The following is a 13,508-nucleotide window of genomic DNA, read 5'->3' on the forward strand; positions in this document are numbered from 1 at the left end:
TTTCACGGAGTTTTCATCCAATAAATAACTGCGAGTTTTTTTTACACACGTTTGAACGTCCACTCGCTGTGGTTTGACATCATAGACCTCGGCTCAGCAGAGCCGGTGTACGCGTACCTACGTCAAATCGAAGCGACACGGGAGACCGTGAACTACAATTCTATTCGGTTTGGTTGTTGAAAGGGGGTAAGATGGAGTACCCAACCCGGGACTTGAAAAAGCCGTTGGCCACAATGATTGATTGTAAATGATCGCACGTTTTACACCATTTCGCAGCACGTCTGGCGTGTGTCTGCTTCGACTACGACTGCGACGGCGGAATTGACTTGACGGTAACCGTGCCCACCGGCAGCCTGTTTGATGGACAATTTGTTTGGTCACGTTTCTTCATTTTCCATCTTTAGCTTGATCCACCGAGAGAAACGCTACGATCTATGAAGCTGGTGGCTAATGAAGGAGAAATTAGATCTTTATGGTGCAAGTGATTTTGATTCCATTGTGTCGTACCTACTTTTATGCTTTGTAGTTTTTGTGATTGAAAAGTAATTTTGTAACTCTTCAGTTTTCTTTAGAGGTTTAGCTATCATTTTACGCTAAGTAGAGAACTATCGGTTTCTAATCTAACGTTTATCTAATTTTGGTACACAGATCTATGTGGTCATCAAACTAAAAACTACTCTCAAAAATCCGTGATTCCATTTCGATAATGAGAGGTGTTTTCAAAGAAATACCGATCGTAATATTATTAATGCTGTTAAATTCGGGATGTTTGTCTTTACCATGTGAACCCTTTTCTACTTGATTGTATCACCAATCCATTTGACACAGTGATGCAATGTGTGGATCGCTGTAGGTTGTACAATCTTTTGGTAGAAGGGCCATACGTCCTAAAATACAGAGGCTATAACTCTGGCTTACACTCATGAATCCATATTATATCCTTTACATTGCATCCTATCATCCAGTCGCCGCTATTGTTCTCGTTAACAAAACATATCCAGAGACCACAAGATCTACCGGAAGATCTTCAATCGACGTAGGGAGCAGTAAACGAAAGTAATGAAACGAAGGTGTTGATAGTATACCTATTACTGTTCGGCGCGACAGTACTCCCAAAAAAAGATAACAGAGAGAAAGAGACCGTAGATCTTGGATCACCGGGTCGGCTTGCACTGGGCTACACGGGCCAATCGTGCAATAACTACGGTACTCCTAGGCTGTTGAATTTCGGGAATTAAACGGTCTATCTTACCAAGTTTACCGATTTATTGAACAGAACGGGTGTTGTGGGTTTGTGGTGCTTTCTGTAAGCAATACGTACGTACCGGATCGCTGGGGTTCGTTACTGGTTCTGCTGGTAGGTTCGACTGATGCCGACTAGCTTCGGCTGATGTAATTTGCTGGCGTCCCAGCAAAATGCAATGGCGGAGCGGAGATGACTGGCTTGGCGGAAAATGAAGTCTTCGGCGTCTTTTTTCTTTGACACAATCCTGGGTGGGCCACGAGCGATACCGTATTATCGTCACCAAAAAGTGTCCTCTTTTACAATTAGGGCTGTCCGAGGGTTCTACGGGTCGTCGGTGCCCGGTCTCCTTGACGGTTAGACGTAGGCGGAATGCACCACCTAGGCCGACTAAAGTAAAGGAAATTTTGATATCAACACCTCTTGTAAAATGGTGACCCTGAAAAGGACCGTTTAGTTTCCTGTAGATCATACTGCTGCGTCAAAATCGATGGGACTCAAATGGCGCACCAACCGCGTTCATGCTCCGCCCTTATCGTATGTCATTAATGTACTTAAATAAATAAATTCGTTGACCACTTCACTCTCCCCCAGTTGTGCCAGTCCAATTTTCGCAGCCTTCAAATTCAGCAATAATTTCAACGTCGTAGGCAAACGTTAGGAGCATGTAAGACTTCCTAACGAAGTGATTAACACATCCGCCCTCCTACAGCACCTTACTTCCTTCCTTTCAACTGCACAAGCGAACGGTAAAATTGCCTACCACTTTGCTTTAAATCCAATACTATAGAAGTCAAGACTGGGCATTCTGTCAAATTCTACTGACGACGGTGGTAACTTTTAGAATGTGCCATCATTCTAACATCACAACCACATTGACATCAACATCACACGCATACATCCTTTCGGATGGTTGCGATTACTAACACTTATAAGCAATACTAACTCGCTTGGGATAAGAGATAGTGTTAGTTGTATCGTCCTTTGCATTGTATATGCGAACTTTCTACTATGTCCACTATGACTGTACGAATCTTCCATATCTCGCTTTGCTTGACTGAATCATACGCTGCTTTAAAGTTCTCATTAAAAACCCGACATTTGCTAAGGATTTATTGAGAGTACATTGATATTCGCCAACAGAGTTTTTCTGCAATACAATACGAAAAACCAGAGTAGTGGTCTGTCTTATAAAGAGGGCAGAGAAGTTCCTCCAATCAATTACCGCAGTTAGCGCAAGTTGTGCAATATTTGCCGATACACTACACTACCAACGGTATTTATTATACGGAACAGTATTAATCATATTCATCCACGTAGTCAAGAGGGGGAGGCTGGGGGCGGTGGCGGCTATATGTTATAGTTTAAGTTTTTTATACGGTCTATCTTAATCGCGTGAAACGAATTTACAGAAGTTAGGTGTAGGTAGAAGGTAGAAAAGTATAAAAATTTTATTAAATTTTGGCATACTTTCTTTAGAAGCTGCTTAGCGTTCTATGCAGCGAATTCACGGCAACTTTAAAGTTTGGTTAATTACTTACATGTGAATAATGCTTAGCTAGCTATAGATTTATAGACATAAAGTGTCGTAACCTTCCTTAGACACCAGTAAGCCCAACTCTTGGTTACTTACAAGTTGCATAATGAACTTTCAAGTTGCTACAAATATTAACGGTACTTTATTAAGAATGATGTTCGGTTTAAAAAAGTAGTGTCAAAAGTAGAATCAAATTTGAACTTCCGTGTTCGTTTCTTAAGTGAAGATCAAATTTATGGCTGCTTGGGCGATCTTTAAAATTTACAAGATATTTAACATTCTTCTCAACAGCAAACTAATTAGCAGACATCATATTGTACGCGAACTTTTGAAAACCATTGGAAAAAATAATGGCTTGGTCCCCCCTCAAAACGAAAATCCTGGCTAGGTGACTGATCATACTGGCTGTAAATTGCAGACATGTTGGATACCGTGATGGTCCTCGGATTGAAAAGTTTTCTTATTTACAGGAGTATTAAAAGTTTCACCATTTTCAATCATTTCTATTTAAGCAAAATCATAAAAAAAATCTTTTGTCAAAATTTTGCAGCTTGTGAATCAAAAATTAATTGAATCTAAACTTACACTGTGGTCTCAATTACGAAGTAAGCAGGTATAAATTGGGAATCAGTGCTTCATATAGTAAAACAAGAGACTCAAGGGTTTCTTCTTCTTCTAGTAGCGTAGATCTGAGATGGCTCTTACCGTATCAGCAATTCTTTTGTACTGTACTCAGTCCTGGGATTCCTCGTTCGCAATTCATTGAGCGTATTGACACACGTATGTCGGCTTCTACCTGGTCGAGACATTTAGCACGTTGAGCCCTTTTATTCCTGCTGCCGGTGGGGTTCTTGAAGAGAACGACTTCAAGAACTGTGCTATACAGTCGTCCGGCATTTTTTGTGAAGTGGCCGGCCCACCGGCGACAAGTTTCGGAAGTACAACTTGCAGACTCGTCATCTGTTTGTAGACTTTAAGGCGGCAACCGATTCAGTCAAACGAAATGAGCTGTGGCAGATTGCGCTAGAGCATGGTTTTCCGACGAAACGAATTGGTGCGACGCAGAATGGGTCAAAATCATGCGTCAGAATAGCGGACGAAACCACGCTATTCTGACGAAGAGCAAACATGAAAAGGAACGGGAGTATCATCAGAAAATCTCACATGCTTCTTGGTTTTGTGGATGACGTCGATATCGTCGAAATTAACCGTAGAGCGGTTGAAGTGGTCTTCAGGCCTTTAAAACGGGAAGCAGCGAGATTGGGACTTACCATTAACACCGTCAACACGAAGCCTACATGGTTGCTAGCAGGGAACGTCCAAGTCCAAATGGTGTTAGTGCCGAGGTGGAGCTGGATGGGGTACGACATGAAATAGTTGAGCTCGTGGCATGTGACAACGATGTAAGTCACGAAGTGAAATGAGGAATTGCAGGGATATGATTGGACTGAAGAAAGGCCAACGAAAATCAAAACGAAACGTCCACAGCAAAAGTTCTCATTTTAATCAAAAGTGTTAACAATAATAATATATGAAATGCTCATTTTCGGAACAAAACCCAACGCACATGTATTATCATTTAACGCAATAGAACGTATTTGGGCTGTTGGTGACGATCCAATCCAAATACTCGGTCAACCGGGTATTGACACTGGGCTCACTGGCGGCACACGCCAATCCGTAGCTTATGATGCCAAGGTCGTAGACAGCCCCACTTTGCGGTTCAGTGAAGAAAAGCGGCCCACCGTAGTCGGACTATAGAAAATGAAGAATTCTGAATCAAAAAACGTTCCTAAATTGCTACGCCGTCGTCGACCCTCACCTGACAGACATCCCTGGACGGAATGTAGGTGCACATTTTTTCATTCGAAATGGAACTGTTCAGCAGTTCCGAACAGTGCTGATTGCTGATCACATCAAGAGACACCTTTTGGAGTACTTCGGATTGTGGTCCACCGAAATCTAAGTTTCCCCAACCGCATGCTTCCACGACGGCGCCATCGAAGTCCTGATGACGATATTTCCACGGAAGGCAGACCGGTCCAACGCCAGGGTTGTACTGTATCGGTTGCACTGTGCGAAGCAACGCGATGTCGTTCTCAATAGGGTGCATTGTAAAACCAGGATGTTTCAAAAATTCCGCCACAACGTATAGCTGTGCGTACATGGTTTCCGCACCGGTGGAAAGATCGTGATCTCCTACCAGTAAAGCCGTCTCACGGATGGTACGTCCTTGTAGACAATAAGCTGTCGTTAGGGCATAGCGCTCAGCAACTGTAAATGGAAAATCATTTTTTTAAATTTTAAGGTGTGAAATTTCCGCTCTGACAGCACCTATAACCGCTCCGCAAAATACAGCTCGCGTTCTGATATCGACCAAGGCTGCCATCATCGGAAACTCGTTGATCATTGCTGGAGCACCGTTGACGATTCGCATCTAGAGCTTGCCTTTTTTGAGCATTCATGATCAATGAAAATCCAAAGCAAAATGGATACTTACGTTGTTCTTCCTGCCACAAGTACAGTTTTGCAAAATTGCTCGCATTCGACAGATCAACGTTCCCCCAGGACTAGAACTGGTGGAACGCAGTCTAACAAACATTCGGTTGGCCACTGAATTCCGCTCAACTGTTCCATTACCGCAAAATGTCAAACCATCCACCATATCTGTCCGACCGGTTAGGGAGATCGAGAGGGAATCCGATTTACAGTTGGCACTCTGAAATGGGTAATGTTTTCTATTTCCATCGGTCGATTAGAATTTTGAAAGTTAGAGTGGTCTAACTACTACTTAATATCAATTTCAAATTTTGAGCAATTTTGCCTAGGTCTCAAAACACTATCAGAAAAAGCATTTTGGGATTTGCTGAGAATACTTTCTAGTCCACTCTAAATCTTTCATACGTATGAAACACTATTCATGCCAAACCATAACATACACTAGGAATTTCATAATTGCATGTAAAATTTATCCTATATCCAAAGGGGGCACCAATCCGAAAGGAGCACTGCGTATCTGGCGGGTAACGATACGGATACTCTGGAGAATACAGATAATGTTCAGTTCCGAGTTCCAGTTCCGAATTATAGTTACACTCTCCACAAACAATCACAAGATAAGAGAGAATCGGCACTACTGTCAATGACCACATTTTTTAACCAACTACCAGAACCACCCGCTGGCTGCTTAAACCAGCTTAAATAACCTGTCAACTGGCTGGAACCAAGCTAGTGCCAGATATGTGCCTCGTTATCGAAACCAATTGAACGACAACTAGTTACTTCCAGGCATGCACGTCATATAGGGGGGGCTTTGGATACTTTCAAAAGGTTACTGTGAAATTAGAACACATTCACTCAAACTATTTTCGGCCCGCATTAGAAATTGTCGTTTATTTCAGATGAAATTCGATATCAAAAAAAAACATTTTATTTACATATTCTATGAACGCAAGGAAGACTGCAATAAATTTTTTCATTATAAACATTTAATAATCACCCAACGCTTATTTTTCCAAGTGTAAAGTTTGATAAGGTGGTTTTGATTTGCTTTTAATAGCAAGACCTTTACCTACCAGTGTACTAACCCCGTACTTCAGGTGCACGTAATACGTTACAGGAGATGTAGCATATTTCAGCATGAAAGACACTCCTAGAGTCGGAAATTCTGGTTAGTGTTCAGCAGAAAATGGGCTTGAGGGTGTAATTGTATGTTGTTTTAATTACACGTTGTAATAACCTGTTCCTGAACAATACATAACTCATTTAACTGACTTATTGCCTACGATTAACAATGTCAATCGAATGGCATTATGGACGTTTTTAATATTTTGGTACAGGGACTACCTATGCTGAAATTAGTTTACGCTATAAGGGTGTAAAGGAGTACAAGAGGTTTTGACAAACCGTAGCAAGGTTTTGTATAAGAAAAAAGAAAAACAGAGTGTTGGGAAAAGCTAGTCAATGTTGCTGTGAATAGTCAAAAGAGCTCGCGTGCCCAAACTACCAGTTAGCAGTTTCAAGTACAAATAGAATTATTTTAAGAGCACCTACCATATCTCATCAATTCCGGCGAGAAATAGTAACAGCGATAGTATATTATATCCTTGTCTCATCCAGACTGCCAATCCACTTCCAGACGCTGTTGAATGGAGAGGTAAACACGGAGATCAGCAGGAACAGTATAAGAATTGTGAGCGACGGCCAATCTGTGGGGCCACCAACGCAGGTTAAGAAGGCAATCAGTGAACGGAAAAACGGGAAGCGAGCGGCTGTACGAGCGGCAATCCACCACCGGATCATTACAGGATCTGAGAGAAAGAATAAATGCTGGAGGAGTGGTTGGATGGCCTTATTTGTACTATTAAAAAAAAAAGACATCGACTCGAGTGTAAAAACTATCGAGGTATTAAATTATTCAATTCGGCCTATAAGGTGCTCTCCCGTATTCTGTTCAGTATATTGAGAGCAGAATCCTCCCAATCTCTCAATGAGTACCAAGCTGGTCAGGAGGGTCGCTTCGGCAGTATAGATTCATCATCTGTTTGTGGACTCAAAGGCGGCGTACGATTCAGTCAAACAAAGTGAGCCATTGCAGATAATGGTTGGTTGGTTTTCCAACGAAAACAGTTAAGCTGATTTGTGCGACGCTTAATGGGTTACAATCATGTAGATCAGAATAACGGGTTTGACCTCAACCAACTTCGAGACAACGATGCATGCCGCGAAGTAATAAATACGACGAAAAACAGCCACAAATTGGGGTTTCTAGGAATTACGTAGTCTGCTGAACTCGCGTAAATTTTCAATTTGCACAAAACTGGCGCTCTACAGAACACTGATCCCCCCAGTGGCCCTTTTCGAACATGTAACATGGACGCTACTGAAAGCTGATCGACTAGTGCTTGTGGTTTTTGAGTGTAAAATTCTGCGCTCAATATTTAGTCTACTGGGCACATGACCAAAATGCCTGACGGAAGAGTAGCCAAAACTGTTTTCAGCAGAGAACCAGGATGAGGTCTTTGGCGCATATCTCGCCCCCGGATATGCGCTGTCGAGGACAATGTACATTCAGCTAGTGTTCGAGGGAACTGAAGAACGGCAGCCCAGGACCGACAGTACTGGAGGACCATAATATTCGTTCGGTGCAGCATCGATAACGGACCGTCACCACTAATGTAAAGTAAAATAAGTTTCATACTGCTTTTCTTCCATTTACCGGTTCTTCGTCCGATTTCTCGAATTAAAAGATCTTTCAACTTATAGGCTTCAATCATGCCGTTTGTATTCTAAAATAAAGCACTTCCTTCTGGCACTTTTTAGCTGTCTGATCGAGTAAAGTCGTCAAAATCAAATTTAATTAAATTTTGACGAAACACTCCGTGCGTCTGTAGCGGCTGTTCTTGACAGAAGCACCAAGCACACGATCCCAGTAACCCATGGAAAAACGGGTATGTTGCACTGTTGTCTACACGATCAACAGTAAACATTGAATCATCATCCTATTAACCAAATTATCTCACTTCCAGTGCAATGTCAGCATCCGAATTGGCTCCGTTTTTCTGTGTTTTACGTAACTTTTTGTTTACACCGGTTTTCCCTTGGCGGGTAATTATCATATGTATTTCAATTGCGTTTACTTTCGTTGATTATTGTGTGAATACAGTTATAACCATCAGACAGCCAACTGAAGTCTAAGACAATTTTTTTCTGCGTGAGTTTATTGCCGTTACCCATTGAAAGTATGAAAAATCAACACTAGCTAGACAGTTCAAATTAACTAGTGTGTAGTATAATTAACACGGCAACATCCCCCGGCATTGACTGTGGAGCTGTCGGGTGAATCGGAATGAAAGCAAGGAGTGGAGCGGCATTTCGCGCGGTGGATGCTTTGTTATTGCACGCGTGATAGAGGTAATTTATGAGAGCATTTCTCTTGGCATGGCATCTCGAGATTTTGTTTGCTGTTACTGTTATGGAAACATAAAAGCTGATAAGAAAAAAAAAACACCAATGATGAAGGTGTGGATGGAATTGAATCGATGGAAAACTAACTGAATCGCGTCGGCGAACGGAAAAGTTCGACGAGTTTACGGGCACATTCAGAAGAAAACAGCTTAATGAGTGATGTGTGTGCTCCGCATTTAGATGTTATGAAATCACTTGCAGCAGCAATGCCACGAAACGGGCTTTTCCACGGAACGCATTTTTTAACGTTAGTTTTTTTTTTGTTTCGCGGAGAAGCAGCTTAGAAGACGGTGTAATGAATTTCCGGTCACATCCGAGTCGTAACCGGTGCAAAAGCCGGTGTCGACGCTAATCAATTTGTTTCCAATTTCAATGCATTACCGATCGGTTATTGCTGGCTGAGGCAAACTTAGCTTACGCCCAATTTTTACTGTTCGAATGCAAAGTTGCACGATTGGGTTGAGTTTCGCTTTCATTTCGATTTTTTTTTCGAATTTTATTTTCGTTGATGCAGTTTATTTTCGTTTACTTTTTCTTACTTCGATGCGCGACTTTGATCACGGTGAATGGCAACGAACGGCCTGGCCTGTACACATGCACGGCATGCAGGTCGCACGGCGGCTTGGCGGTTCTTCGGTGGATCACAACCCGTTGTTAAACCGGTTTCAAGTTCAATGCCAAAGCGCCCGTGATATTGGCAGCAGTTGAAGAGTACTGGAGCTGTTGGTTCGTCTTGAATAATTATGAAATTGATATGAAAATAGTATTGCTGAGGTGGAAGCCAATTGATGTTGATAATAATAGACCAGTTCATCCGATGAGAAACTGAGACAAGTAAAGATTGATCTGAATTTCAAATATTTATAAGTTTTGGGGAAATAAAAGCTTAGCGGCTTTTTTTGTAAATAATTGTCTTGAGTGAAAATAACTTTATACTTGATTGAGCCAATAAAATAACATGCCGAAGCAACAGCGTATCGAGAGTTTTCGAATATCACTTTACCTTAACTTGGAAGATACTCCCAATGGTAAAGAGCATTAAGTTAGTTCTAATTTATTAAAGCATAAGCATAAGCATAAGCATAAGCATAGGATACCGCCCGTGTGCTGCTACTCCGTTATTGACCAGGACCGATGTAAATTGCAAAATGATGGCTGGAAAGAGCATACTTGGGACAGCACGCTATTCCTCATTGTGCAACCTTATCAGGTCCCTGCATGCTGATCAATACCGACGCCGGCCACGTCCGAATGCGGGTCCTGGTGGGATGGGAAGGAATGTTAGTCCAATACTTGTTGCTACTAAAGACCAGGGAATCCTCTGCATCTTCACAAGTATTTCGGGCAAGGAATTGTTGTTAGTAGATGGGGGGAGTTATATGAGACTAACCTGACTATTCAAAAATTTGCTGGTAAAGCCAGTAATTACGAAAATTAAGATACCTTTAAAATATACCTTTTAATAAATTTAATATAATGCCATTGGTGCTCATATACAACCATAATTTGATAATTTATATCTAAAAATATTATGCACATGCGAGATTTAAAGTAACTCGAAAACCTCGTGACAAATTTGAATTTATTATACCTGAAAACAAAAATCAGGCACAATGAAACAAGCCAATATAGTTCCTAAGTTGATAAGCATTTCCTCCTATCAACGCTAATATGCAGAGATATAGCGCCCTACACGCTTTAAGTTAGTTCTAATTTATTAAATGAGAAAAACTGGGCTTATAGATAAGGTTAGATGAGATTAGTTTAGATTATTTTAAAATAGACTAATTAAACTCTTAGGAAGATGAATCCACCAGAGATTGAAACCTTTACCAAATGACTATATGGTTATCAACTATGTCTACACCATCAGCTCTACTTTCTAATGGAATGGAAGTCGTGATAAAAATGTTTCGCTTCACTAAATTTCTCCACCACTTGAGGAGTGTGACTGTCATTTTAATACAACCTTCGACATTTCCAATAATAATTCAATATAGTCCAAAATTATGTGAAATTTTGGGATTTTCTCTGCCGCAGTTTTAATTTTTAGCTGATTTTTCAATTAACCTTTTTTTAGCCTTTTTTCATTTTTAAAAATACATACTTTCAACAACCTCCGTGCTCATTCGACTTCCTCTTGGGCATCACCGTCATTATGCGCCCTTCTTGACTCCACATCCCACACCGAAAGTACGCATGGCAGCACGCAGTCGTTTGACGAGTAAGCGTTACTCATTGGATGTTGCTCGTAGCTTTGCACAGATGGCGTCAATGGAAACATCACGAAAGCTTTGTCATAAAGCTGCCAACGCTTTGCGCCCAGTGGGGTGGTAACGCCACACGATAACCATTTCTTGTAACGTTTGCGAAAAGTAGAAAGTAGCTGGTTATATTCAACAATATGCGATAACAATATTTAAAGCATGCAAGATGTTTAAATTGAATTTACCAGTAAGAAAACATTATAAACAAGTTGAGATAAAATTACTCTTAAAGTCTTTTCTAATTAGGGTATGTTGCTGCCTCGTCGTAATTGCGTATTCCCGTCCAATCCAACACAAATTATTGAAAATATCTGCGATTTGTACGACACACACTGCAAAATTAGTTATTCCCTAATATTTCAGTTTGTTGACTATCATACACGATCAATCAAAATGAGTTGAGTTCTACTTAAATGCTTTTTTTCATTCAAGAATTCCTGGCAAACAACTTTCCTACTTTTCTTCGTGCGACGAAAAAGAAAATGTCGACTAATCGTTTCAATTTCCGTCATTCATAAAATGAAAACAACTCTCGCAACGCATTGTCGTTATTTTGCAGCCGGGAAAACTTGCATGACCAGCAGAAATTTTGCAGAATAACATTTGTCATGCCGTCCTACACAAACACATGCGCGCTAGCTTCGTAAACATTATTGTGATTTTTAGTTCGGACGATGAAAAATTTTGATAGACGGATTTTAAAACGGTACGACGAATTTAAAAAATAAAGTCAGTCGCGTAATTTCAATAAAATACTTTACTAATCGATTTTTAGTGAATTCAAAGTGCACAAGAACTTTTGGGGTATTCATTAAATCTACCTAAGAAATGATGAAAATTAGAATGGCTTTCCTTACTGCGACGGGAATTAGAAATAAACCCTACCGAGTTTTTATTTGAATATTTATTCGCTCTCTATAAGTAGTCGGGCTGTTTAGAATTCAGTCACAAATTTGTCAATAATTGTTTCAGCTGAAATGCACAGATCCAGAGCAGCAAGCTATATTCGAATTATTCGATGACCCCAGTTCGATTCACGGTGATCACTTGGCCGGACAGAGAGTAGTCTGGTTAATCTGTAGATGAACAGTATTTTCAACACACCCGCTCAACTGAGATAAGCAATGAAAAACTAGGATCCGTATCATTTGTTTCATTTGAATGAATCAATATATCTCACAGTATGAACGATAGTTAGGCCATTGCAAATCATTTTCAAAGTTTTTGTCACCCCCCCCTTAAAAATTGGCTTGAAAAATCGGGGGGTAAAAAAAATAATTTGTAGGATATGAGTTAATTTTTTTTATAAAATCAATCGTCTATGGGCTCTGCAGCCTAAAAAACTCGAAAAATGAGTGTACGATTTGAGTTAACGCCTCTAGCACGAAATAGATATGGAAGTTCAAACTGTGGAATTTCCGAAACACGGCCTAAAAAATTTTCTTTCGTTTTTGTCTTTTTGTTCGTTTGATTTTTGCATCAAAAATAACAACGTATTTATTAAAAGCAAGAAAAGATTTGGTTTTCACGTTTAAACTTTAAGTAAAAATGCCTAAAATCCATTTTTTTTGCCCGATTAAAAAATTCTCATTGTTTTTTTCCGCCCCCTCCCCCCTTCAGTTGCTTAACACCGGAGGGACAAAAACTTTTTTTAAATATTTGTAATGGCGGCCTTATCAAGGGGAGATCACCTGGCACCTACTGCCGAGCTTCAAACTAAACGTCGGCCCTTGGGCTTGGGGTCAACATATAGATGGGCCCGATAAATATCATAGTGGTGAATGACCAACTGGTTTTCGTATTTCGTATTTATTTATTTATTTATTTGGTTAAAACCACATTAAAAAAATATTTCATAGCGGCCCATTGTTCTGGACAAACCGGAGCTTGGGATGCTACTGACGCTCTTTTACGATCTGACTTAGCCAATTTAACTCGGCGGCGAACGAAATATATTATTGGCGTCTGTGTCCACCATATTAGCTGATTGCTCGATCTTACTCGAGGCCCGTTTGTCTCTCAGCCACTTGTACATCTATTATTTTAACGAAAATTCTCATAGTACAAGAAACAAAACTTTTTTTCTTCATTTGAAAGTGTCAACCCTTTGCCAGCTCCCTCCTCCTAGGATCACCCAACCACTTGTAAATCTGTGGTCTTTTCGGTAATCTCTAGAAATTGATACAAAGCCATTTTTACGCTTTTGAACCTCTCCCTCGTCAATGCACTATGGGCCAGAAATTAAAATTTTGGGACAAAAATATTTGCGGTTGATGCATATTTTGAAGGGGTCATCCAATATTTAGGTGTTGCTTTAACAACAATTTAAGTAATAACTTTTTGAGTAAATTATTTTTCACCTTTTTGGTTTCAAAATATTAAAGGTAAACCAATTTCAAGTATTTTTTCTGAAGATATCAAACTTCCACCTTTTACCCATTTTCAGCAATAGACCTTTGTTTATAAACGACCCCTCAAATCACATTTCTTCTTG

At 40.3% G+C, this 13,508-nt stretch overlaps 1 protein-coding gene across 1 annotated transcript; it reads right to left on the reverse strand.

Annotated features, from left to right (window-relative positions):
- Nucleotides 1-4,355: 4,355 nt before the first annotated feature.
- LOC128741028 (venom serine protease 34-like) lies at nucleotides 4,356-5,445 on the reverse strand. Its single transcript, XM_053836602.1, has 4 exons — nucleotides 5,281-5,445; nucleotides 5,115-5,217; nucleotides 4,603-5,054; nucleotides 4,356-4,535 (listed from the first exon to the last, which is right to left on the reverse strand). Exons 1-4 carry the CDS (start codon nucleotides 5,443-5,445, stop codon nucleotides 4,356-4,358), a joined length of 900 nt encoding a protein of 299 aa, XP_053692577.1.
- Nucleotides 5,446-13,508: the final 8,063 nt, after the last annotated feature.

The sequence above is a fragment of the Sabethes cyaneus genome, chromosome 3, assembly GCF_943734655.1.
Source record: "Sabethes cyaneus chromosome 3, idSabCyanKW18_F2, whole genome shotgun sequence".
In the NCBI taxonomy this organism is placed as follows: Eukaryota; Metazoa; Arthropoda; class Insecta; order Diptera; family Culicidae; genus Sabethes; species Sabethes cyaneus.

Bases quoted from the DNA above. Each gene is read 5' to 3' on its own strand.
- LOC128741028 (XM_053836602.1), bottom strand. From the start codon at position 5,445: ATGGTGGATGGTTTGACATTTTGCGGTAATGGAACAGTTGAGCGGAAT. The intron at 5,218-5,280 runs GTAAGTATCCAT...GGCAAGCTCTAG, and splicing joins CTTGTGGCAGGAAGAACAAC to ATGCGAATCGTCAACGGTGC. The intron at 5,055-5,114 runs GTGCTGTCAGAG...TTCCATTTACAG, and splicing joins ATTTTGCGGAGCGGTTATAG to TTGCTGAGCGCTATGCCCTA.